Source organism: Lissotriton vulgaris, chromosome 7 (genome assembly GCF_964263255.1).
Source record: "Lissotriton vulgaris chromosome 7, aLisVul1.2, whole genome shotgun sequence".
Classification (NCBI taxonomy): Eukaryota; Metazoa; Chordata; class Amphibia; order Caudata; family Salamandridae; genus Lissotriton; species Lissotriton vulgaris.
The window spans coordinates 426,355,008-426,381,527 of NC_141695.1; the positions used below are offsets into that span (position 1 = coordinate 426,355,008).

The 26,520-nt window shown below is 46.7% G+C and overlaps 1 protein-coding gene across 4 annotated transcripts in view; it reads right to left on the bottom strand.

Annotated features, from left to right (window-relative positions):
* The window catches only part of LOC147701782 (C-Jun-amino-terminal kinase-interacting protein 4-like), an 861,003-nt gene that overhangs the window by 326,493 nt on the left and 507,990 nt on the right, over positions 1-26,520 (bottom strand). For all 4 annotated transcript variants that reach the window (XM_086930413.1, XM_086930411.1, XM_086930412.1 and 1 more), the window contains exons 15-17: positions 24,697-24,867; positions 23,770-23,902; positions 2,993-3,082 (exon numbers count right to left, since the gene is read on the bottom strand). In XM_086930413.1, coding sequence (XP_086786539.1) covers positions 2,993-3,082; positions 23,770-23,902; positions 24,697-24,867 — 394 coding nt within the window. The remainder of the gene's footprint in view (positions 1-2,992; positions 3,083-23,769; positions 23,903-24,696; positions 24,868-26,520) is intronic.

Genomic DNA, 26,520 nt, shown 5'->3' on the forward strand with positions numbered 1-26,520 from the left:
GAGACATAATGACTTGGCCGTAGCCCGAGAGTCCTTGAAACGCTCCAGCGCACTATCTGCCTTATCGCCAAACAGGCGAGTACCATCAAAAGGTATGTCCATGAGGGAACACTGGACATCCCCCAAAAACCCAGTGGACCGCAACCAGGCATGATGACGCATAGCCGCTGTTGTGGAGATCACTATCCCTAAAGAGTCCGCAGTGTCCAGCCCACACCGAATGGAGAACTTTGCGGCATCCTTCCCCTCCGCAACAGCTTGAGAAAGGACAGCCGAACCTCTTCTGGGCACTGGGGTAGTGTCTGCGCCACTGTGTCCCACACCACGTGAGAGTAGCGGCCCAAAAGGCATGCAGTGTTGACTGACCCCAAGCCCCAAGCTGGCAGAGGAAAATAACCCTTTCCCAAATTGCTCCAGCTTTTTCGATTCCTTATCCGGCGGGCAGTAGGGAATGCACTTTGGGAAGTGGAGGCCTGAATGAACAGGCTCTCCGGAGTCGCATGATTAGTTTAAAAAGCAGGGTCGCCCGGTGCCGGGCGATGACGTCGGGCCACATTCATATCCACAGGAACCCCTGTGGCTGGTCGAGACCAGGTGCCCATTAAAACGTCCGTCTAGGCCTCATTGAACAGAAGTAGAGGTTCCATAGAACTTGCCACTGGCTCAAGCACTTCAGTAAGGAGGTTTGTCTTCTGAGTGACAGTAGGCAGATGGAGGTCAAGGGCCTCAGCTGCTCTACAGAGCACCACAGAATAAGTGGCGCCCTCCCTCATGACAGCGGGAGGAGACATAAAACCCGGCTCAGAGGAGAGGTCAAGGCCACCTGCACCCTCCAATTCCTCTGCCCACTGTGCAAGAGGGTCCTCCGACCCCTACAAGTCATCCACCTCCTCCACAGCCCGAAGCACAGGCGGCACCGGTAGAGTCCGCTATAGGGACCGCGAAGCCCAAAGGCACATCAGCGGGAGCCCTAGGCCTGAAAAGGCGGTGCATGGGGGCAAGAAACTCTTGCACCTGGGCCGGAGTCACCCACGGACCCGGATAAGGTGGGTAGGCAGCAGAACTCCCAGGCTCCAACGGAGCTGCAGGGGAAGGACCCCTGGCCCCCTCGTCAGCATCCGAAGACTTACAGGGGGTGGGGGAGGGGGGGGGGGGTACGTCGGAGAGCGAACACGCTTCTTCGACTTTTACTTGTGATGTCTCTTACCCGATTCCGAGGGCGAAGACTTCGACCCCGAGGAGTGATGATGATGGCTCTGCGGACGGTCCCTTGAGCAACCCCTGGACTTCGGACGGCGCGGTGATGACTGCCTAGCCTCCAGCAGCTCTTGGGACCACTCCCGCAAAGCCTTCGGAGCCATGGCCAGACAGTCAGAACATGACCGGGAGTCATGTTCGTGCTCCCGACAGTAGAGACAAACGCCATGGGGGTCGGCCACCGGCATTGTATGGTGACAGGCCCTACAGCATTTAAAACCAGGCATCCCTACTTGGCACCAGGAGTCAAAGACTCAAAAAGAGGAGAGACAAATGTCTCAAAAAGTTAGTCAAAAAGGGTACGTGCTCTAACCAGATCTGCGCTTGCTGGCGCGGAAAAAGTAAGAACTGGCATCAGCGCGCATGGGTGGCACCTAAGTAGTCTCCGTAACGTCATCTCGGAGCTCACCACCTACCGACGCACAGGGGTACTACTGACGAAAAACTTTCAGGATCCAGTCTGACGCCTGGGGATATTCTAAGGTAAGGAATCTATCTCTAACGTGTCTCTTTCAGATCAGCATCACAAAGCAGGATCCTGGACAGGAAAGGCCTGGAAAGGAAAGTAATATTGCCCCTATTTGGACTGTGCAGTCCAAATAGGGCAATATTTTCTTACTGTCCATACAAGTTGCCAAATTCAGAGGAGGAGAGCTCTCTACAGAATCAATCACTGTGGCTACCCACACAGAACGTTAAAAACTCACAGTGGCATTGGCATGCTCATTTATGGTTGCTAAAAATATCATGCTTCTTAAATTCTTTAACAAAATACTTTGAAGCCATTCATTTCTTCTGCCTCCGTTTCACCCTTTGACAGTAATCTGGCTTTAGAACATCAACACATCTGCTTTCACAGAACAGGTAAACTGATGCTGGTATCAATGGTTCTTCCCCACTTACTTTCATGAGACTGAGGCCTTGACCACAATGAAACTACACGATGTTATGTAGAACTGCAAATCATCAGTCTACACCCATGCCAATCTGTAACCTTGGCTGTCTGTTTGCTTCAATATTCCTCAACAGCCAACTATAGATTTCAGGTGTACAACAAGAGCAGGACATTTGATTTTTTTAGAAAGAACAAATAGCATCATAATTCAGTCAGTGAATGAGGTCAGCAGCTTGTTTCTAGCTAGAAATACAGGGGATGAAAGGCTCTGCAACACTCAAATGTACAATTTGACCTTTAGTCTAACGTCTGCTTAAAATATATCTGAGGCCATCTCCCCTCAAAGCAGAATCACAGTCCGTCTCAAATAGGAAGTAGAAGGGCTAGAAAAATGAAATATTTGAAGGAAAAGATGGAAAACAATAACTTCTAATTAGTTATGGTATTCATGATTCATTAAAGGTGCAAATCAATAGAAAATGCATTTGGACGAGGAGTGCAGATGATATGTTGTATACAAAACAGTGCACTATTCAGAGAAGAGCATCTTTAAGCTTTTCAGTGATTGTGATAGGATTTCAACATAATCAATTCAGTTCAGCAGTCTATTTTTGGAGTGACGTGTTTAAGCTGTGTCCTCACAGAATTTTTTAGATTTGGATTTATATTTAAAATTGTGAGAATGGTGGCTACTACAGTAATTCAAACTAGTAATAATAATTTAAGGTGGCTCCAATCCTTTGGAGAGTCTCTTAAGGCATCTCATTAGTTTGATAGTTAGACACAAACCTTCAAATACTCACACCCTCTCAAGAAGGAAACCTCAGTGGGTTGTCATACCTTTGTGCTAGGATCCTTCTGGTCCAGGAGACGGAGCTGTACCAACATTGGAGCACCTTGAACCTCTCCCTCTGAATCTCGTCCATCCCTCTAGAAGAAGTAAAATAGTAAAGTCAAATGAAATGTACACACTTTATTGTGCTGGAAATGCAGAGAATGAGAAGGGATCAGAAAACATAGAGAGCGCCCTTAGTAATAACTGTACTTCTTTAGTTTATAGTTAATTAATAAGGAAGCAACTTCATATTCTGCTCACTATCCGTGCATTTTTAATTACGCAGCAATGTTTTCACCACTAATTTAAAAGAACTAGCTATTTATCTTCAGTAACAGCTTTCTGGTAGAGACTGTCAAACCGCAGATTCCTCACCTTTTGAATATTCCCCAGGTGCCAGATTGGATCCGGAAACTTTTCCATACTACCTCTTCTGGTTGAACGTTAGCGCAGTGTGGCTCCGTACCAAAGCCATTAAGCTCTGGAAATGACATGCAGGGCCTATATAGGTGCCACTCTTGCACACTGATGTCAATTGCTTTTGAGACTGCCTGTGCCTCCAAGATATGAAACCCAAAAAAGCGAACTGATAGACTAGTGTGCAGATTCCTAGACTTATTAATGGTCAGAATCCAAACACAGAATGGGAAGGAAGGGAAGTTTGGTGAGTAATCTGTGGCTAGATAGAGTCTCTACCAGAAAGAGCGTTGCAGAAGTTAAATGGCTTGTTCTTCTGATAGCGACATCTAACCATAGATTCCTCACATTTTGAATAGATACCAAAGTAGTACCGAAGGGAGGTGGGCTGTGGATGGACTTAAACCAGAAAGTCATGCAGGACCGAGCGGGCAAAGTGCCAGTCTTGGTGGACCTGGCTATTCAAACAATAGTGCTTCGTGAAAGTGTGGAGGGATGGCCACATAGCAGCCTCACCGTCTAGGACAGGAACTCTATCTTCAAACGTAGTGGTAGAAGCTTTGGCCCTGGTGGAATATTTACACACTGAAGGAAGCTGGCTCTGTATGTACTATACCAAAATGAGGTATAGTGTGCACAGAGTCCAGCGGAACCCCAAAGATAGGCAGAGGTAAAAGTAGATAGCACCTTACTCTCTGTTTGTACACTGTAGGGGTACACGGATCATGCACCTGTACCCGCACCACTGGTATAGTACACCCAGCTAGAGGGGTGGCTGACCTATGCCAGGGCAGTGGTTTGTAGGCATGGCACACAGGGATGTGTGCCATGTCGACTCTTTGCTTTGTTCTGATATATACATATATATATGTACAGGGCCTCCAAGGGTGGCACAATAAGTGCTGCAGCCCTTAGAGGTCTGCCGTGGTCGCCATTTACAAGGGACTGACCTCTAGCCAGAGAGTGGCAATTGGATTTTGTCTGTAATGCAGTTTAGGGGAAGAACATAGGCCCTGGGTACCTATTTGGCAGGAACCCAGGGCACACTCAGTCAAAAGAACATCAGCAGTTTAGCAAAAAGTGGGGGCAACCATGCAAAAAGAGGGCACTTTCTAATACACACTCTTTCTGGAGGCTATTTTGTTGGCCAAAATGATCCAGAGAGATATGGCACGCTTCTGAACACAACCTTACCCATTTCACTCAAGCGAATTTCAGAAAGAGCTATTGGTCTACCCAGTGGTCTATGGTACGATCAATATAGAAGCTCAGCGCTTGTTTGGGGTCCAAGCGGTGAAGCCTCTCCTCCTCCTTAGAGGGATGAGTTGGACCATAAATGCCTGGTAGGGTGATGGTTTGATCAACATGGAACAGTGTCACATCTTTTTGAAGAAAGGATGCACTAGTTCGTGGATCCAGCTTTTTGGGGGAAGGTAGTGGTGTACAAAGGATGAACACGCAGGGCCTCACTCACATGTTGTGCTGAGGTAATAGCGGTGAGGAACACAGCCTTAAATTGTAAAAAGCTGAAAGGAGAAGCTGTGGAGCAGCTCGAATGGCATGTACATCAGATATGTAAGGAAGAGACTGAGGTCCAACTGGGCCAACAACAGGAGAAGGGGGAAAATATGTTGTAGTCCTTTCCAAAAACGAATCGCAACAAGTGGCTTAAACAATGAGGGCTAATCAGGCAAGGGTAAGAAGGCAAAAAGGCTGAAAGATAACCTATAGCTATGCCCAAAACAAGACCTTGCCCTGCGGTAGGTTCGCTGTACTCTGGAGATGGTTGACGACTGCCTGGGTCAAACATCTTCAAAGTTGAAGTAGGGGAAGACTGGCACCTTTGACCTTTGATGGTGTACTGTCCTCATTTTCGTGAACACCCGAGGTACGCCTGATGAGACCAAAGAGGAGCACAAAGAACTGAAAATACTCCTCTCCCACCACAAACTGAAGGTAGAGCTGATGGGCCAGCAGGACGGAAATATTGAAATAAGAGTTCTATAGGTCCAAAGCCCCCATCCAGTCTCCAGAGTCGAGAGCAAACAAGGCCTGGCCAGAATGAGCATTTTGAATTTCTCCTTACGGAGGAAGGAGTTGAGAGGTTGCAGATCTAGACTAGGCCAAAAACTTCCCACCTTTCTTGGACACCAGAAAGTAGCAAGAATAACAACCACTGTCTACTTCTGGCACTGGCACCCTCTCAACAGCTTCTTTGGCCTAAAGAGGTTGCACTTCCTGCCACAAATGGAGATATGGTCATCTGTCAGTCGCTGGATGGACAGTGGAAGGTGCAGCAGTGAAGAAAGGAAGGCTAAGGCATAACCTTTGTTGACAATCTGTCCGAAGTGATTGCCAGGACAGAAACTGTGGAATAAGCCTCTCATGGTGTAGCTGTGACCCCGTAATGGTACACTAAAGAAGTTTGGCATGTGCGGCAGTGGGGGGAGGAAGGACAGTGTACTGAGTGGCATGCTGACCTTGGCTGCGGGTGCAGTGGGCACCTCTGCCTCTCCTGCAAAACTACTGGATTCTGTGCCAAGGGTGGGACGGGCTGGTAGTAAGGGATTCCTTGGCATAGTCACGTAAGGAAAGGTGGAATTGGGGCAGCTGGCGAGGCTGGGCAGAGAGATCACAGAGAGCGAGTAGTAGCCCTACTCCCCTTGAAATGTGAAGAAAGGGTCTCCGAGAGACAAGGAAAGCTCCAGGTCTGCATCTGGTGGCGCAAAAAGACAGGACTAATAACCGTGTGCAATGGTGGTGCCTATATAGGCTTTGTATGAGATTTCCAGAGCAGAATGGCATCAGTGCGGAGGCAATGGGCGCCACGTTCCGGCAAGCAGAGGTACAGTGAAAAAAAATCCCGATCCAGTCGGACGCATGGGGAATATTCAAAAGTTGCGGCTAGAAGTCTCTTTTTGAAAGAAAATGTTACTTCCTCTGTGGGCATGTTTAGTCCAGACGTGTGATAGCTGTTTTTCTTCGAGAAGTCTTCTCGAGTCACAAGGTAGTGTAACTCCACAGTTTACTGGTAATGCGCATGTACATCGGCTCCATTGTTAGATTGTTTTCTGTAAGGCAGGCGAGGATGGAGATGGAGGGCAGCGTTACAAAAGAGAGAGAGACGACCATGCAGGAACAGTAAGGATGAGTAATGACTGCAACAGCCAGAGGCTTCCAGGGAGGAGGGTGGGCGCATTTAAATCTACAGCACTACATGCTATAAACAGATGCTTAAAGGATAAATACCTTTTTCCATTCAAGGTGTGTGTGGCAGTAAATGCACATGCTATGCACAGACTGTAAAGCAGACCTCCAATAAGTGGTGGCTTGCCTGCAAGTGTTGTAGCAGTCTTAAAAAGCAAACAGAGTACAACCTGCCCAACACTGACCAGCTGAGGTGCTAGATCATCCACACAAGTGTTTAATGAGAGTATGTAGTGTAGACCAGGTAGCTACTTTAAAGAGGTCAGCTATGGGAATGTTCCTCACGAAGGCCACAGAGGCAACCTTTTCATGTACATAATGGGCTTTGGAAGAAATACGCAAAGTCCGCTATGATTTTGCATAACATGTTTGGAGACATTTGACTACCCATCTGGCTATGCCTGATTTTGACAGAGCCCTCCATTCATGAGGTTTATAAAAAGCAACAAAGAGCTATTGAGTTTATTGAAAGGATTTTGTTATATCTACAAAGTACATGAGGGTTCACGTAACATCTACGGAATGAAGAGCCCGTTCTGCAACAGGGTCAGGTTGGGGTAAGAAAACTGGGAGTTCTATAGACTGGTTAAGGTGGAAGGGAGAGAGCACCTTAGAGAGGAATCTCAGGTAAGTGCGAAGGACCACCCTATTCCTGAGACCCTAAAAAAAAGGTTCTTTCAATGTTAAAGCCTGGAGCTTACCGACACGTCTGAGTGAGGTGATCGAAACAAGAAATGCCACCTTCCAGATGAGGAATTAAAGGGGGCATGAATGGGGGGGGGGGGGCTTGCATGGGAGGTGAATGTGTTTTGATAGTCAAAAGTGGGCTTATAATTCCATCAGGCAGCATAGCAGGCTCGATTAGCAGGCCTGCATGCTTCTTTAAGAATGTTCATATATTCAGGAGGAAGGTAGAGATAACCAAACTCTAAGACCTCAAGAGCCAGATTGCAAGGTTGAGTATATTGCTGTTGGTGTGACTGATTTCTCCATGCTTCCATGTGAGAAGGCCTGGCTTTCTGGGAAGCCACTTGTGTGGAACCACTGAGAGCTAGAGGAGAGTGGTGAACCACGGCTGGCTGGCCCAGGTGGGAGCCAACAGGATGAGGATGAGAGACGTATGCTGAACTACTCTGTACTACAAACGGAAGGAGAAGGAGAGGCAAATATCTCTGACCTGTTCAACCATGCCCAAGACTGTGGGAACCTGGAAGTTTGAGCATTTTGTGCCTTACCGCTTTTGTAATGCGACCCACAGCCTCTCCTGCCATCAAGAGCAGGCCCCCCTTCCTGTATCCCCACCTTTTCAGTGGGAATACAGGTGGAATACATTAGCCAGCCCAGAAGGTGTGCCCACCTGTAGCAACCCCACCCCTCAGGTGGGGAAGGCGAGGTTAAGCCCACTCCTCAGTGCCCGCATCTTGCAGAGGGCAGGCACTCTCCAATCAGGTTTAGGGATTGTGCGCACTCCCACACGTGGAGTGAACACACAAAGGTGTAGTCACCCTAAGGTCAGTAGCCCATTGCTATTGACCTCGAGATCCCTAAAACGCCCCCCAAATACAGTATTTAGGGAGCATCCCTCACCCAAGAAGACAGATTCTTGCAACCTACGAAGAAGGACAAAATAAGACGCCCAGCAGAGGAGACTGCAGAGAAGAACTGACTTGGCCCCAGACCTACCGGCCATTCTGCAGTATCTAGAGATCCAGCAGTAAAGGTTACTGTGTCCTGCAGCCAGTGACCTCCAGAACCTCTGGGAGGACTAACTGCCTTCAACAAGGACCGGATCTCCTGTGAACAGCAGCTCTGTTCAAAAGAAACTCCTAAGACAGACTACGAGCCTGTTGATGACAAAGAAACCAGACGCCTGGAACAACCACTGCACCCTACGCCTACAGCCCAGATCCGGGTGGTCCACCAGTCCAAGCAAGGTCCCCCAGCACTCCAGAGTATGAGTCCACCGTGGGTTGACAGCTCTAGGACTCCCCAACGTCGCCTGCAGCCTCTGTGTGCTAACTCAGATCCCCCTTTGCCCTGAGCCTAACACCAGGAGTTGGCTCCCACAACCTTGTGGCCTGCTAGTGAGCAGCCATCAACCGGAGGGCCCCTAACCCCATTGGATGACATTGGGCCTCAGCACTCCGCACCCAGCCATTCTAGTGCCACTGAGGGTGATGTGAGAGTGCGTCCCCGACCCTGGGAGGACCCTGGTTCTAACCCCAGAATACCTACTCCCACAAACCAGTCGTTACCTGCAAACTGTTAACTTCATTTTTCTTCATAGGACTAATTTGACCGTTTTCCCTTGAAAAGTGTTCTTAGTGTGGAGTTGGTTTGTATGGAACATCGAAAAACTGCCTATGTACTAAAAGTGATTTACTTACCTTTTGTCTAAGATATGTAGCACTGTGATATCTAATCATATCACACTGATTCGCAAAAGTAATCTAGAATGTAATCTGGAAAAAAAATGTCCATAGTAATCTGAAAAGTAATTTTGAAACCTCGACTTATCTGGAATTCAATCAACTGCATTTGAACCGGTTTTCAATTGCAAAACATTGCATACATTTTTGCAAAACATTTATTTCACTTACCTGCACAAGACTTGGCTTGGTTCTTTGAAGTAAAACATTAATATTTTTGATACAAACAAATTGAGTGTGACATCATTTGCTGCCTGAGTGTGTACAACAAATCCTCAAAACTACCCTCTGATCCAGCCTTACTGCTCGTCCACACTACCACAAATAGAGAGTAAGATGCTATTTACTTTTACCTCTGCCTACCTTTGGGGTTCCACTGGACTCTGTGCACATTATACCTAAATTTTGGTATAGTATATACAGAGACAGCTTCCTACAAGGACTTGTTGCATCCTGCTGAGGACGTCTGCAAAGCTGTTGTCCACCTCCAGCAGGTACCCAGCCAGCAGATGGATCTTGTGGTGGAGAGCCCAGCGCCAAATGGTCTGAGTGAATTGAGAGAGCTGTGGAGAACGAGTGCCACCCTGATTCTGAAGGTAGTACACAACTGTCATGTTGTCAGTCCAGATAAGGACCTTGCCCACAATGTGGCGGACGAAGGCCCCTAGCGATAGGTGGACGGCTAACATCTCCAGGTAACTGATGTGGAGACCCTAATGACTGTTTCCCACTGACCATGGATAGTTCGGTTCTGTGAAAGCTCCTCCCCTCTGTGAGAGAGGTGGCTGTTGTAATGGTAATCTGCAGAACACGATAAACATAACTCGTGCCACAAATTGTTGGTGTTCCACCGTTGCAGACAGTAATATGTGCGGCGGCTGATCAACACCAATTCATCCCACTAATCCTTTGATTAAGATCATTGATGAATTAAGCATTCTTGAAGCAGACGCATGTGTAACCAGGCATGGGGGAACTATGGCGATGCAGGAGACCTTCATTTCAAGGAGGTGCATGACTGTCAAATGTTGAGTTGCCCTCTTTATCAACTACTCGTCCAGCTAAGGGAATGCATGGATGCCCTAGCATCACAGGTGCGCTGCTACTACTGCTAATCATTTTGTAAACACTCTGAGTGCAGTGGTGGCATTGAAAGGCTGGACTTGCACTGATAGCTTTTTCCACTTACCTGAAACCGGAGGTAGTGACAATGTGCTGGATGAATCGAGATGTGGAAGTAGGGGTCTTTGAGAAAAAGGTTGCCTCTCTGCAGCAGTGTAATGACATCCTGTAGAGTGACCATGTGGAAGTGTTCTAACAGGATGCATTTGTTGAGGTACCTGAGGTCCAGGATGGGCCTGAGGGACTAGACTTTCTTGGGAAGAAATGTGTTACTTACCTGTAATTGCAGTTATCCAGTATTGGTGTCTTTCATAAATTCATATGCCTGAATCATTCCCCGTCGTCGGGATGGGAGTGCCCGGTACATAAATAAAGTAATGTCCTATAGACATATAGAGAAATAGGCCCACAGGCCTTACATTAGTAACATATCCATGTCCTTTTGTAAAAAGGACCAAACTCTAGAAGAGAGACAATCAGCTGTCACCTCCCTCTAGAACCTTCCTGGAAGGAGCCTCAGTCCCTCAGATTTTCGTACGCATAAAGCTAAGTAGTCGTGCCACTGAGAGAATTAGGTGAGCCCTTCCAGGGGAGGCGGGAGGGTTGCATGTGAATCTATGAAATATACCAATACTGGATGACTGCAGTTACAGGTAAGTAACGCATTTCTTATCCAGTATTATGGGTGTCTTTCATAGATTCACATGCCTGAATCAGAGTAGCAAGTAATGCAGAGAGCAAATTTCCGATGGTACATCATATACAAGTCATTAGATAGTAACATATCAAGCGACTAACCAGAGCAAATATTTGCAAACAACAAGTACCAACAAATTACATAGTAGAGAAATGTGCCTACATGAAAAGGATGGAGGGATTCCAGAAGGCTCACCTCTAGTGAAATAGATGTAATGTAATGTAAAAATTATTTATACAGTGCTCGGACACCAAGCGGTTTCATGGCGCTAAAGAACGGATGTGCAAAAGTAGGAGACGGAGTGCAGGTGTTAATGATAAGCTTGGCGGAACAGGTACGTTTTTAACACTTTCCTGAAAGATGAGTAACAGGAGATAGACCTGAGTTCATGAGGGAGAGAATTCCATAATTTGGGTGCCAGAAATGATAACCTGAGGCCACCATGTTTTTTCCGTTTAAAGGAGGGAACGGAAAGAAGGTTGTGGTGTAAAGAATGGAGGTTACGAGATGGAACGTAACGGTGAATCCTAGATGCGATGAAAGCAGGGCCATGGCCAGTTAATGACTTAAAGGTGGTGCAGCCGAGTTTAAAGATACAGTGTTTTCCCACCGGAAGCCAATGGAGTCTCTTCAGCAGAGGGGAGACATGTTGGTGTTTAGGTTGATGAAAAATAAGTCTTGCCGCTTGATTCTGAACCAGTTGTGTTTGGAGAAGCTGGTAGCCTGGAATGCCAACGTAAAGAACGTTGGCATAGTCAAGGCGGGATGTGACCAATGCCATAATGACTAATATAAGGGCCTCAGTGGTCAGGAACCTGCAGATTTTCCGAATTCTCCGAAGGTGGAAGAAACATGATGAGGTGAATGCATTAATCTGGTTTTAAAGAGAGTTCCTTGCTGATGATAACCCCTAGACTCTTCACGAAGTCAGCAGGGGAGGGAGCAGAGCCCCAAGAGGGTGGCCAGAAGTTGGGGTTCCATGGATTAAGAGACCCTCCAGTTAAAACAAGCTCCGTTTTGTAGGGGTGAAGATTTAGTTGGCTTTGACGCATCCATTCGCCAATAAAAGTCATAGTAGACTGAAAGTTGGCGGTGGATGTGGGTGAAGAATCAAGGTTAAAGACCATTTGAATATCATCAGCGTAATTGAGGATAGTGGCTGAGCTATTACATAGGGATCGAATCAAGGGTTGCATATACAAATTAAATAAGAGTGGCGATAAGGCAGACCCTTGTGGAACCCCACAGGTTAATTTCCTAGGAGTGGCTGAGAAGGTGGATAGATGAACAGCCTGGGAGCGGTGAAGCAAGAAGGATCTGATCCACTCCAGAGCCACGCCCCGGATACCGGCGCCGTTGACACGGTCGATCAGAAGATCATGATCGACCGTGTCAAAAGCAGCCGACAGATCCAGAAGCACAAGGGCCTGGGTGATATTATTGTCGGCTCCCCTCCGGAGCTCGTCCATCACAGCCACAATAACAGTCTCAGTGGAATGCGCCGGCCTGAAACCCGCCTGCTGGGGGTCTAAGAATTGGGAAGACTCAATAAATGAACTAAGACAGTTGGTCACATGAGCCTCTAAAATTTTACTGAGGAACGGGAGCAGGGAGATAGGGCGAAAATTGCTCAACACTAGGGGATCGGCATTGTTTTTTTTAGGATGGGTACCACTGCAGCGCATTTGAAGGAATCAGGGACGATACCTGTAATCAAAGAGTTGTTGAGAAATGAAAGTGGGGGATCGGAACAAGTCCGAAAAGCTTCTTTTAAAATCTGGGGAGGACAGCAATCATTTGGGGAGCCGGAGCTTACTCTGTTCAAGAGGGTCAGAAACTCTGCCTTAGAGATCAGAGGAATATGATCTAGCAAAAGTGGATTTTTACAGGTGGTTATGGGGACCGAAGATGGAATAGAAGGAAGGATATTGTTTTTAATAGTGATAATTTTATCAATGAAAAAGGCGTTCAATGAGTTGCACAAAGTCTGTGAGGGGACCGGTTTGGCCAGTACCCGGTCTGGTTGAGTGAGCTCATTAACGATAGAGAAGATATCTTTGGATTTGGACGAAGAATTAATGATTTTTTGAGAGAAGTATGTAGTTTTAGTTTGTAAGATTGAATTTTTAGAATGTTTTAACAGGGTGATATAAATAGTTTTTTCCTCGGGGGTATATTGACGCCGCCAACGGCGCTCAGCCTGCCGAAGGGCCAGTTTTTCCTTCTTCAATTCATCCGAAGACCATCGTTGAGCATCATTAGGGAGCTTGGTCTTAATTTTTTTTATGGGAGCGACTTCATCGCTAGCTGATTCCAACCAGCTAGCTATGCTTGACGCTTGGTCGGAGATGGAAGCCAGTTCATTAGGGGCAGAGGAGATCAGGAGACTGTGAAATTCGTTCTGGTCAGCCCGCTTCCAATTTCGGGCTAAAAGGTTATTAACAGGGATCGGAGGAACAGAAGGGCTCTGAGTAATGATGAGGGAAATAAAGGAATGATCAGACCAGGGACAAGGGGAAATGGTGGGGGGGGGGGTGGTTGCAATGTTAGCAGTCTAAACTTGATCCAGGATGTGCCCCTTGATGTGGTTAGCTTTATCAATGTTTTGGCAAAAATGCAAGCCAGTCAAAAGATCCGAGAATTCAACCGACAGGTTACTTTCACATGGATCTAGAGGCCAATAGTTGAAGTCGCCAATGGCGATAATTCTGGCATGATTGATAACGAGTTGAGAGATCAATTCTCCAAAGAACTGAGGGAATAGAGGCATATAATCAGGGAGTCGATAAAAAGGGCACAAATAAAAAGGAAAACTTAGGGGAGGTGAATTTCAAAATAAGACTGTCAACACGAGGGAGGCTGACACTTTCTAATGTGGTAAATTTATGCTTTTGATGGATGATAGCTGCGACTCTGCCGCCTGTTTTACCCTGGGTTCGATTGGATTGAAGTATATAATATCCAGTAGGTATTGCGGCTAAGATATCGGGTGCAGAGTCATCCGTTAACCATGTTTCTGACAAAAGAAGAATGTCAATAGTATTAGCATCTAGTAATTGGAAGATCTCCAGTTGATGTTTCACCATAGAGCGTGTGTTTAGATAGGTGATGGCCAGTGGGGCTTAGACCGGGGATATCGATTTAGAGGGGCAATGGGGGATCTCAGGGAGCATAACAGATGGTAGTCGCGTGTGTTGGCCAGGGCAAGTAGGTCTTGAGACAGATACCAGAGTTAAGTGCTGCCCACCTAGCCTGAGAGTTCATAGAACCCTCATGTTGCAAGTTGTAAAGATCGGACGAGGTATAGGTAGAATAATGGGCATTATAACTGGTCCCTGGTCCCGGCCTGGCGCGGACGGGCGCAGACGGGCTTGCCTTTGGGGCGCCCGCTGCGCACGTCCGCTGCGCATCCTTCTAAGCTCCATGTTAAGTAGCCCGCGAGGGGGGAAAGGGAAGAGCGCTAACCCCCGGAAATGAGGGAGGAGGCCAGAAGTGGTGAAGATGGCGAAGTACTGCTTGTCTCACCGTTGTATCCTTCATAAGTTCTGTGTCCAGGCAGTAATGCCTAGTGAAGGTATGTGGTGACTTCAATGTTGCTGCTCTGCAAATGTCAATGACGGGCACACCTGCGAACAGTGCCATGGATGTGGACATCGCCCTAGTAGAATGGGCTGGTACTCTTGAATGCAGCGGATGTCCTGCTTGTTCATGACAAAAAGAGATAGCCGCCGAGATCCAGCGGGAAATGCTCTGTTTAGTGAATGGAAGCCCTTTCCTGGGCGTGCTGTACGCTACAAATAACTGATTTGACTTTCTGAAAGCTTTTGTCTTGTCTATATAAAATTTTAAGCACCTTTTGAGATCCAGTAAATGCAACGGCCTTTCCGCTGCCGTACTGGAATTCGGGAAGAAAGAGCGCAAAACCACAGGCTCATTAAGATAGAAATCTGTTGGGACTTTTGGAATAAACTTCGGATTTGTTCGCAAGATCACTCTGTCTTGTTTAAATTGTAGGAAAGGATCTTGAATCGAGAATGCCTGCAGCTCACTCACCCTCCTCATGGAGGTGAGCGCAAGAAGGAAAGCTGTCTTCCAAGATAGGTATTTCAGGTCAGCCTTGTGCACCGGCTCAAAGGGGTGCTTCATGAGTTGATTAAGGACTATATTAAGGTACCAGGCAGGTTGCAACATTTTCACTGAAGGGAAAGTCCTGTGCAATCCTTTTAAAAATTGTTTAATCAGTCTATGAGACCAGAGAGAAGATCTCTTGAAGCGGGATAATGCTGCAAAGTGGACCCTGATGGAGGAGTGAGCAAGGCCCGACGTTGCCAAGTGTAAAAGATAAGGTAAAACCTGCTCAGGAGAGGAAGTGAAAGGGTGTATTCCTCGATCTCTACACCATATACAAAACCTCTTCCATTTCAGAGAACATGTTTTATTGGTGCTATCCGCTCAAGCCCGAGCTAGGATGGCTCAATATTCAAATTTCGAAGCTCTCGAAACTCAGGAGCCAGGCGGCTAACATGAGAGATGGTAGATTCGGATGTTGGACTTGCCGGTTGCTCATTGTGAGTAGAGACGGACACTGCTTCAAACAGATCAATGGCTCCAGAGATAGGCGGTGGAGTTCCGTGAACCAATGCAGTCGTGTCCAAGTTGGGGCTATTAAAATGAGAGTACACGGTTCCGCTTTTATTTTCCCGAGGACTCTGGGAAGCATCGGGAATGGCGGAATGGCGTAGGCAAAGACGTTGCACCATGCAATCGAAAATGCATTCCCTACCCTGACTGGGGATGCCAACTTGCGAAGTGTGTGCATTTGGCATGTGAAGTGCCCCATCTCGAGAAGATTTGGTCGAGTATCTTCTGATCCAGTTCCCACTTGTGAGATGCTGTTTTCTGTCCACTCAAGGAGTCAGCGAGTACATTGTCCATGCCTGGGACATACTCCGCCCGAAGGGATATCTTGTTTGAGATTTGCCCGTTCCAGATTCTTTGTGACTCGCGAGAGAGTGTCAGCGAGCGTGTCCCTCCCTGCTTGTTGAGGCAGTGCATCATCGTGGTGTTGTTTGTCCGGACGAGCACAAGGGAATTTTTGATCCTTGGCAGGACAGCCTGAAGGCCAGGAAAACCGCCCGCAGTTCAAGCAGATTGATATGAAGTTTCTTCTCTATAGGAGACCACTTCCCGCTTATCCGTAGCTCTTGCCGAAAAACTCTCCAGCCTTCCAAGGGAGGCGTCTGTTGTGATAATATGAGGAGCAGCCGGGAAAAGGAATGTCAAGCCTTGAGAAAGGTTTCGAGATGACATCCACCATTGCAGGGCTCTGACCATTCGAGGATTCACTTTTATGTGGTCGTTGAATGACCCTGTGCATTGGACCCACTGCTTCGAGAGCGCCTCCTGTAGAGGTCGCATCCGTAGACGACACTGAGGAATCAGGAAGATACACAATGACATCATCCCCAGAAGGGATTTGAAGAGGCGGACTGTCAAGACCTTCTTCGAGGCTACTATAGCAGCTAGTGCCAGGAGCTTGTTCACCCTCGCTCCGGATAAGAACGCTTTTGCTGAACGTCTTCCAAGGTTGCACCTAGGAAACTGATGCACTGAGAAGGTTGTAGGACCTCTTTTCCTGATTGAGTGTGAGACCTAAGCAATCGAAAGCCTTAAACAGGCATTGGAAGACCTGGACGCGTCTTCTAAGGATGGAGCCTTGATCAGCCAGTCGTCCAGATACAGAAAGACTTGGTGATGGCACTGTATGAGATATGCCGCCACCGGGGAAAGACATTTTGTGAATATGCGAGGTGCAGACTTGAGCCCGAAGGGCAGAACACGAAACTGAAAGTATCTGACCGCTACTGTAAATCGCAAATACTTTTTGTGATTCCTGTGAATTGGGATATGGAAGTAAACGTCCTGCAGGTCTAGGGACGCCATAAAATCTCGCTCTTTCAGTAGTTGCAAGACCTCCTGGATCATTACCATGCGAGACAACTGCTTTTTTAGGAATTTATTGAGGGCCCTGAGGTCCAAGTTTGTTCTCCACTTTGATTTTTTTTTTTTGGATCAAAAAGAAGCGGGAATAAAATCCTTTTCCCCTTTGAGATGGAGGTACTCTCTCTATTGCTCCTTTCTGCAGCATAATCGAGATCTCTCGTAGAAGCAGCCGTAGATTTTTGTGATGCATTGGGCAGGACGGAGTCTGTGGAGGGATTTGTATGAATTCCATAGAGTGCCCGAATCGTACTAATTGAAGGACCCAACGGTCCGTAGTAATCTTTTTCCAATTTTGTAAAAAGTGGGAAATCTTTCAATAATAATACTGGATAACTGGATCTTTTTTGATACCTTGAAATGCCTCATTCATTTGTTTCCCAATAAAACTTCATCGAAGGGGAGATTCAGGATCTCAATTTTCATGGACTTCCAGTCTAAAGGCAGTCGCACTTAACCACCCTTGATGCCTCAGCATCGCCGCTCGCCTCCTGTCTATTGTCCTCTGGGAAGAGGTCCATGTTTGGTGCCATATCGCAACACATATGCCGGTCTTATCTGCCCAGAATAGCAAGGGCATTATCTGCTTTGACTATGAGAGCAGACATGGATGAGAATCTTTTTCCTGCATTGTTCAAGCATCTCCCCTCTTCAGGAGCTATTGATATAGGCACAGTGGTATTCTAAGATTTTTGTTGCACAGCTTGCGAAAACACGGAATCAGGTTTTGGATGGCCCAGTAAACACGCTGGTGTGTCTAAAGGAGCTTTATATTGTTCCTCCAACCTAGCGAGCACAGGCGTAACTGTCGCCGGAGGTTTGATCACTTTGAAACCTTCTTCCCACACATGGGTAATAATTGGGGATAGCCTTGACTGATTTTTGGAATGGCTCCTTGAAATCATATAGGAAGCATTCTGTTTGTATTGTTGCCATAGGAAGCTGGAACCTCTCGCAGCTCTCTCGATTATATTATGGAAAAATGCGGAGAATCTACTGGTCCTGGTGATGGAGATGCCAGAGACGGATTCAAGTAATTATCCCATTTTTTGTTGGGATCTGTTATTTCTCCCTCTTCCTGGTCATCATCATCCGTGGTGACCGGATTCTGGTGGTGTATTATTTGAGGAGTTGTCAGCCTAACTTATTGCTCCTCTTCCTATGAATCCTACTCTTCAAGTAGGCGAGTTCCTGATGATTTCTAATTTTGGAATTTCCCGTCGACAAGATCGCCGTCATAGACAATGCCGTCGTAGACGACGCCGTAGACGATCCGTCATAGACAAGGCCATCGTAGACAAGGCCATCGTAGACAAGGCCATCGTCGACGCCGAAGACAGGCCGAGCAGTCATAGACGAGGCCGTCGTCGACGAGGCCGTCGTCGACGAGGCAGTCGTAGACGAGCCATCGTAGACTAGCCATCGTAGACTAGCCATCGTAGACTAGCCATCGTAGACTAGCCATCGTAGACTAGCCATCGTAGACGAGCCATCGTAGGCGAGGCCATCGTCAACGCCGTAGACAGGCAGTCATAGACGAGCAGTCATAGACGAGGCCGTCGTTGTCGACGCCGTAGACAAACTGTCGTAGACGAGCCATCGTAGACGTGCCATCGACGTCAACGCATTGTAGACAAGCCATCGTAGACGAGCCGTCGTAGACGAGCCATCGTAGACTAGCCCATCGTAGACGAGGCCGTCGTCGACGGAGAGGCTGTAATAGGCAAGGATGATGGTTTCTTCGTCGACGATCCCGTTGACGATGTTGATTTCTTAGTCTTTACCTCAGGAGGTATAGAAGACGGCTTTCTGAAAGGTTCTATGACCAGAGAAGGTGATTTTGACGGCTCAGAAGTCGTCTTTTCAAATTATTTTTCTCCAAAAGCAAGTCCTTTACTCTCCTTTACCACAGAGTGAGGAGAATTTGAAGGACTGCGCCCAGAAGACCCATGAGTGGTCTTTTCGAGTGCCTTCTCAGGACGTTCCCCTGAGGAATGAGTTTGAGGAGATTTTCTTCTCTTTTGAGATCTCCTAGATGTCACTGGAGAAAATAAAAAACCTCCTTTCTGGTCTTAGCGTTTGACACCATATTAAAAGTCGCCCTTCATGACCTCTCAAACTTACTTGAGAAAGTGCGACATACCTTGCAGTCTTTGGCCTGCGGTATAGACAATAAATGCAGTCAGTGTGAGTATCATCAGTGTAGTGCAACCTCTTGGACCAAGTTGCACAGGCTCTAAATAATCCTTTCTTCTCCTCTTTAAAGAATGTACTTGAAGATAATCCATAGTAGAAAAGAATCCAGTAGAATTCCTGACAACAAAGTTATTTAATCAAGTGAAAAAAAACATAGAATGTGAGCAGAGCTCAAAGGAGATTCCCTAGCGCAAAGTGCGGTAGAAAATCTGAGGGACTGAGGTTCCTTCCAGGAAGGTTCTAGAGGGAGGTGATAGCTGATTGGCTCTCTTCTAGAGGTTGGTCCTTTTTACAAAAGGACTTGGATATGCCTGTGGGCCTATTTCTCTATATGTCTATAGGACATTACTTTATTTATGTACCGGGACTCCCATCCCGACGACGGGGAATGATTCAGGCATGTGAATCTATGAAAGACACCCATAATACTGGATCATGAGGGAGTACACCCTGTGTCTTTAAGGTGTAATGGCACTGACTTTATGGGGCCCTTGAGAAGGAGCAGTCACCTCGTCCTGATGCTGGCGTTGATGATGCAGGGAGAGGGCATATTTGCGGTGTGGAATATTGGGAGGAGTGGAAACGAGCTTCAAATAATAACCGTATTGGAAGATATTGAATACCTACTGGTCTGAGATGACCTGTTGCCAAGTGGGAAAGAAACCTTGACGTCGACGCCAAACAGGTGTTGTGTGATTGGGGAGAAGGAAGGGCAAGTCACTGCTTTGTGAGGGCAGTTCCCTTGAGGGAACCACCCTTGCCACTACCTTTGGAGCTGTTGCTCCGACCGCCAAATGGAACCAAGAGGAGTGGGTGTTTGAAGGGCACCATAGCCTTGGCGTTCATCCATGTCATCCCAGTGGGCCCAGAGGTATCAAGAAATCAGGCCAATGGAGTTGGCGTTGCAACAGTGGTTGGGGGACTGCGACAAGCTTTCCAGCGACATCGATATACTTACTTTCCTTGTCTGGCGGTGGGGCATCACCGGTACCCTGTGCGTTGGCTCGTTTGTAAGCCATATGAACCACCAAGGAGTCCAAAAGGAGCTGCCCCCTGGTTTAGAGTGGATCAGAAAGGGAGGTCTTGTATTTTTTTTAAAACACAGTTGATGGACAGAATGTAGAACAATGTCATACATTCACCCCAGTACAAGGATCTGGGCCTAAATCCATCGTTTTTTTGCACTCCACACCACCCTGGGTTAGACACTGGCTATATGCAAATCAACTCTGACCCTGTGCCTCATGGGAAAAGTCCAGTCCGAACTACGGATGCTTGATTCCGGTCTGGAAAAGACATGGCTTGGTAGTTCGGACTGGACTGTTCCCATGAGGCACAGGGTCAGAGCTGATTTGCATATAGCCAGTGTCTAACCCAGGGTGGTGTGGAGTGCAAAAAAACGATGGACTTAGGCCCAGATCCTTGTACTGGGGTGAATGTATGACATTGTTCTACATTCTGTCCATCAACTGTGTTTTTTGCAATTTTCACCCTGAGTGTGCTGGGTATACTCAGACGTGAGTCCAAGGCTCTCCTCACCACTGGAGTCAAGCTATCCAGGCTGATGAAGGCTGATAGCCAGAAACCGGTCCTTGGATGCTTGATTCCGGTCTGGGAAAGACATGGCTTGGTAGTTCGGACTGGACTGTTCCCATGAGGCACAGGGTCAGAGCTGATTTGCATATAGCCAGTGTCTAACCCAGGGTGGTGTGGATTGCAAAAAAACGATGGATTTAGGCCCAGATCCTTGTACTGGGGTGAATGTATGACATTGTTCTACATTCTGTCCATCAACTGTGTTTTTTTGCAATTTTCACCCCGAGTGTGCTGGGTATACTCAGACGTGAGTCCCAGGCTCTCCACACCACTGGAGTCAAGCTATCCAGGCTGATGAAGGCTGATAGCCAGAAGCCGTCCTTGGATGCTTTATTCCGGTCTGGGAAAGACATGGCTTGGTAGTTCGGACTGGACTGTTCCCATGAGGCACAGGGTCAGAGCTGATTTGCATATAGCCAGTGTCTAACCCAGGGTGGTGTGGAGTGCAAAAAAACGATGGATTTAGGCCCAGATCTTTGTACTGGGGTGAATGTATGACATTGTTCTACATTCTGTCCATCAACTGTGTTTTTTGCGGTCTTGTATTTTTTGCCTACCCAAGTTTTAACTGTCTCCCTAAAGTTGTCAGAGGCCGGTTTCGGCAGGTCTTTCAGCATTAGGAGCTACTGCCTGGAACGTTGTTGGAGGAGAGAGTGAGCAGTAGGAAATCCTCCTTTATGGCATCCTATGCATGTCAAACGTATGGAATGAGGTCGTACTACCAAGGAACTTATAGTAAGTCAGTGTCATCTGTGTCATTTGGGGGTGAGGGACGGGCGAGGTAGAGACGGGGGTCTGTGTAACCTGGATGGTCCACATCACCTGAATCCCAGCAGCCAACCTGCAGGGGCATGTCATATGGGTCGCCTGAACCATGCTCCACAAAGTCAAAGTGTGGCGAGCCCTTTGGCGTTTAAGGAAGGGGGTTAGCATGGAGAGATAGTTGGGAAGGTGAGAGCTGAGGCACGGGGTGCTGCGGGATGGCTGAGGCTGTGGAAGGGTGCTGGAAGTCTTGTCATGCCACTTCTGCTGCTGGGCAGTGGTGGAAGCTCAAGAGTTGCCTCTAAGCTGAGCTGCTTCTTTGTCTGCGTAGAGGACTGCAGTGGCTGGGCAAGGATCCATCTCATGTGAGGATGGATCATAATGTGCTGCTGGCGGGCGTAAAGTCCGTCCTGCAGCTTCTGGAGGACAGGTTCCACTGAGCAGACTGAGGATGCCAGTTTCAGTGCCGAGGATTTCGGTGCTTGCGCAAGGGTTGTTGGTGCCAAGCGGGCTTTGATGCTGAAGTTTCCGGTTCTAAAGAGCATTTAGGTGCTGAGGTGGAGGCGGTCAGAGCAGAGCGCATCTGGTTCAAGATCTTCTCTGGCGCTGAGCCATAGCTGGACAGGGTGTCCAAAGCAGATGTTCATTGTGAAACATGGCCCGAAGGCAGTAGTGGCCCGGAGGCTTGTCTCTGAGCCTCGAGAGCAGCTGTCTGGCCCCTCAAAATGTGAGCAGTGTTAAGGTGACAGGGAGGGAGGGACCATATACTCACGACGAGGTGAGTGGGGAAGGAGGTCTTCAATCACTAGGTCAGAGCTGGAACTTGCGTCAGGCGAGTAGGCTTTCTCCACGGCTGCTGGCCGTTCTGTTGGATTTTCTCTCTCAGGGTTCTCGTGCCGAAGAGGTCTTGGGTGTTGTCTCCGCTTCTGCGTGACAGTTCCAAAGGACGAGCCAGTTAGTCTCGAAAAGTCTTTTTGGAATGGAAGCTGTGGCAGGTGTCTCACAAGGCCTTGTCATGCTCAGGCGAGAGACAGGTTACCGACCTGATGGGAGATTGGCCCAGGGGTATTAAGTGTTACACCAAGGACAGTAACAAAAAGGCATCTGTTCCATCACAGGCAAGACATAGCGATCGTGGAGTAAATAGACAAGGGGGGCCCTGAGGGGCGAGACCCCTCAGAAGGGGTCGAAGTCGGCCCAATCCCTGCCACGAATAAAGTTGCACACGTCGAGATGATGTGAGAAAAGGGGATGGCAAACAATACCAATGGAAGGGAGAGGAACCGAAAAGAACACAGCGACTGCGTCGATCTAGAGCTTGGTAACACACGTCGGAACAGATGGTAGAAAGAAAACAATGGAGACGATGCCCATACGCTTTATTAGTAAGAGATGGAGTCACACTACTTTGTGACTTGAGAAGACTTCTTCGAAGTAAAACAACTTGCACCCATCCGGGTCCAACACTAGATAGGAATATGCACAACATGTGTATCTACAGCCACGCATGCCTCCAACACATACTACAGACTTTATTCTGGTTCGCCACAGAAAAGTACTATGACAGAACAGCACAACTTAAATGCTATGTTCCCCATACTCTTCCCCCACATGAGACATTGTTTTGCAAGCTAGCCCTACGGTCATTAAATGTGTCATCTTTAAATTGGTTGATGAAGGGATGAATTGTTCTTTTCGGTTGAATTTAGGATGACTGGTTAAATAGAGTGCTTCAGCTATCCAGCCCCGAAAGTACTGTTATTTGGTGTGTACTGATCATGTAGCCTTGTACAAACATATGAATCAGACGGTGGAAAAAACTAGATTCTGAGCTCCAGTATATTGTGGGTTCTAAGGGAGGAATCATAAGTCAATTCTGAACCAAAACACCCTCTTTGAAGAAAAACTTTTAGCAAAGTAAGAGCCTAAAACTAGACGGTAGAAGTGTGAACAGCATAGGATCTAGAGTAGCACATGTTACAAACCTGTTATTAATATTACCCAGATAAAAGGACAATTCATTAACCTTGAAAGGTTGGAAGGCTGAGTTGGTCTTGCCAGGATTTAAACCTGGACTAGCAGACCGCAACATACCAGCACTAAGCAGTTTAATGTCAGATTGCAAAGAATCTCATTAGAAAGGTGGAAAATTATATCAGCACTATTTACAAAAATGGTGGGGGCAGGCGAGGTGGTTGTGGTATAAATGTAATAGCTACTGGACTGAAGATCTGTGAATACTGTTTACATACATAAGGCTTAGGTATCATCCTCAATGGGACCTACTCAAAAATTTCCCAAAGTATACTTTAGAAGAACCCTTCCTCCCGCTCCCACTTCTCAAATCCCAACATACCTTGCAGGCCGTTGCAGGTGGCTGACTCCAACCGTGCAGCTGTACTCTACCATGCTCTTTCCAGATGTGGGCACGAATCTGGCGATAGTGTTCACGCTTCTGCTGCCGGAGTGACACAGCCTTGTCGTCTCCACTACAACAGAGCAAATTCAGCAGATTAAGAGCTTTCTTTCATGCAGTAGGAATACAGTAATTGAGGAGGCTAGTAGGGATGTACATACGTGCAGGACAGGGAGGAGGCACTACTCGGATAGTTGTGAGCGTACTAAAAATGTTCTCTGTCCCTTATCCATGAGAACATTACTTTGTATGGCTACATGTCATATTATGAAACCTTTATCTTGTGTTCGACAAACCGTAGCCTGGAGAGCTGGTGCTACCATGATCAAAAATGTACGTCAAGTCACCATAAAATAGTTTAGAAGCAAAGCAATGGAGAAATGCAACTGTTTCACAGATAATAAGAGTGAGCCGAATGGCGTACACCCTGGATTATGAATCAAATGAAATTAATACAAATCATGAGAAAATAATTAATATCTATTAAGCAAACCGCATTAGGGACACTTTAAATAGAAGAATTATCAGAAGAATTTTAAGCAAAGGAGGCGTGTTATCTTGATTCCACCAAGTTTTGGTTCTGTCCTTATTCTGCATTTTAAAATAAGGGTCTGGTCTCTAACTCAGTATTATTCAGGAAGCAATGCAGGCATCATTTCCTTTATGTGTTTGCATACATATCTCTTCCCCAAAGCACTACCCTAGTCTTTCATGTTCACACCAGAGTGCAAGCCACCACCGGTTGGGCTGTGTAGTGCTAGCAAATAGGCAAACTTTGTTAAAACAATCTCAAACAGTAAATTACCAGAGGGAGACTGCCTGGACATTAAGTCTAATTCCTTCTGTCAACTTCTAGCAATAACTTACTCTACATGCGGAGATGTACGTGGATGGAACACCAAGGAGGGACTCGACCTGCCCCCGTTGCCCTTGCTGTCAGCATATGTGATGGAAGATGCAGAGCGAACCATGCGCATCGCTGGAGGGTTAGATTCATTTCTCTCAGTGGGCTCGTTTGAGTTGAACAAGCGGCTAAAGCTATCGCAAGGTAAGAAGAAGGTTATTGGACAATCAACGAAAATCTCATGATAAATGAAAAGAGGCAGAAATGAAAAACAAGGCAATGGTTCTTTAGTAGGGCTAGTGGCAAAACTAACATCCTAAACAGTGGCTAATGTAAGGAGAGCACTGCTTTACAAGCATACTTTTCAGAACTGTGGTTGCAACTAAACAAAAGAATCATATAGACTTCTTGCATGGTCTCACAGAACAGCATAAAAAGCACATGAGAAATTATCAGCAGAAAGTACAGCCACCAATAAAATAATGTTAATGGTCACATATCTCTATAAATGTGACGTCTGGTTGCATTGAATTAGAACTTGATATCCTTAGATAGGCCTTTGGTATAAATAAATGACATCTGGAAGAGTCTTTGTCAGTGGTCATAGACCATGCTTACCTAGCTAGGTGAGGGTGCTTAGCAGGATGAAGTTCATTAACCATGTACAGAGATAACGCGGAAAGTCTTTAATGGTAGGATAGCCACAGGTCCAAAGACTATTTGCATAATAGTACTTTTTTTCTGCCTACTTTTTTTCTGACAATGACTTAAAGCATGAGATGACTTTGTAGCCAATTAGTAGATGGTAGCGGTAAAAAACGTTTACCACAAAACTTTTTCCCCACAGGGAACCAACGCAGTCGTTACCACGACCGCGTTTTAATTCTGCATACCATTACTCCACAAGTCGGAACAACGACTTGCGGAGGGGGGAGAAGGTGTTGGATTTAAAATTCAACACCTTCCCTAATGTCCACACAGACTGGAGTTGGAATAGTAAATTATACTATTCCAACATACAGTGTCCCCCCCCCTCCCCTCCCCCTCTGAAAGCCGTTGTTACGACTTGCGGGGTAATGGTATGCGGAATTACAACGCGGTTGTTGTAACGACCGCGTTGTAATTCCCTGCAGGGAAAAAGACTGCGTGATAACAATGTATATTCGGTGGTAGCAATTAACGAGTAGAGGACAGAGGCCATTCACAGTAGTATAATAGGCATCAAAGTTTAAGATTCGTGATAATCTGCTTATCATTCTGTTTCATATCTTATGAAACGCAAGTTTGTGGACTTGCAATGAGGTGCACATCTATTTCTGCATATAAAAATGCCTATGCTGTATAATTTAGAAATTCCAACAACAATCATGGCAGTAAATATTAGAGTACAGCACTAGTCATTTGAAGGCTATGGCCCAGATGCATGAAGCTAAAAACCGCTCGCAAAGGGGCAGATTCTCAGAATCTGCCCCTTTGCGACCGGTATTTTTGCATTTGGGATGCATCATACCAAATGCAAAAATCACAAATTAAGAATTCTCTAAATTGCGATTACTTGCATTTAAGAAATCTCAAATTGAGATTCCTTAAATGCAATGCAGTAAAGTTTTAAAAATAGCGATTTTGCTAATAGGGCTCGCAAATTACCATGAAGTTCAACTTCATGGTAATTTGCAAAATCTTTGAAAAATGCACTAAAGTGCATTTTTAAAAGATTCATGTTGCGCACACACATGCCCTAACGGCATGTGTGTGCGCAACATATGTGCACAGATCAATTTCAGGGGTGCAACATGGTGTCCTTTGGACACCCCTGCACCCTTGAAATCGCATTCTCACTTTGCGAT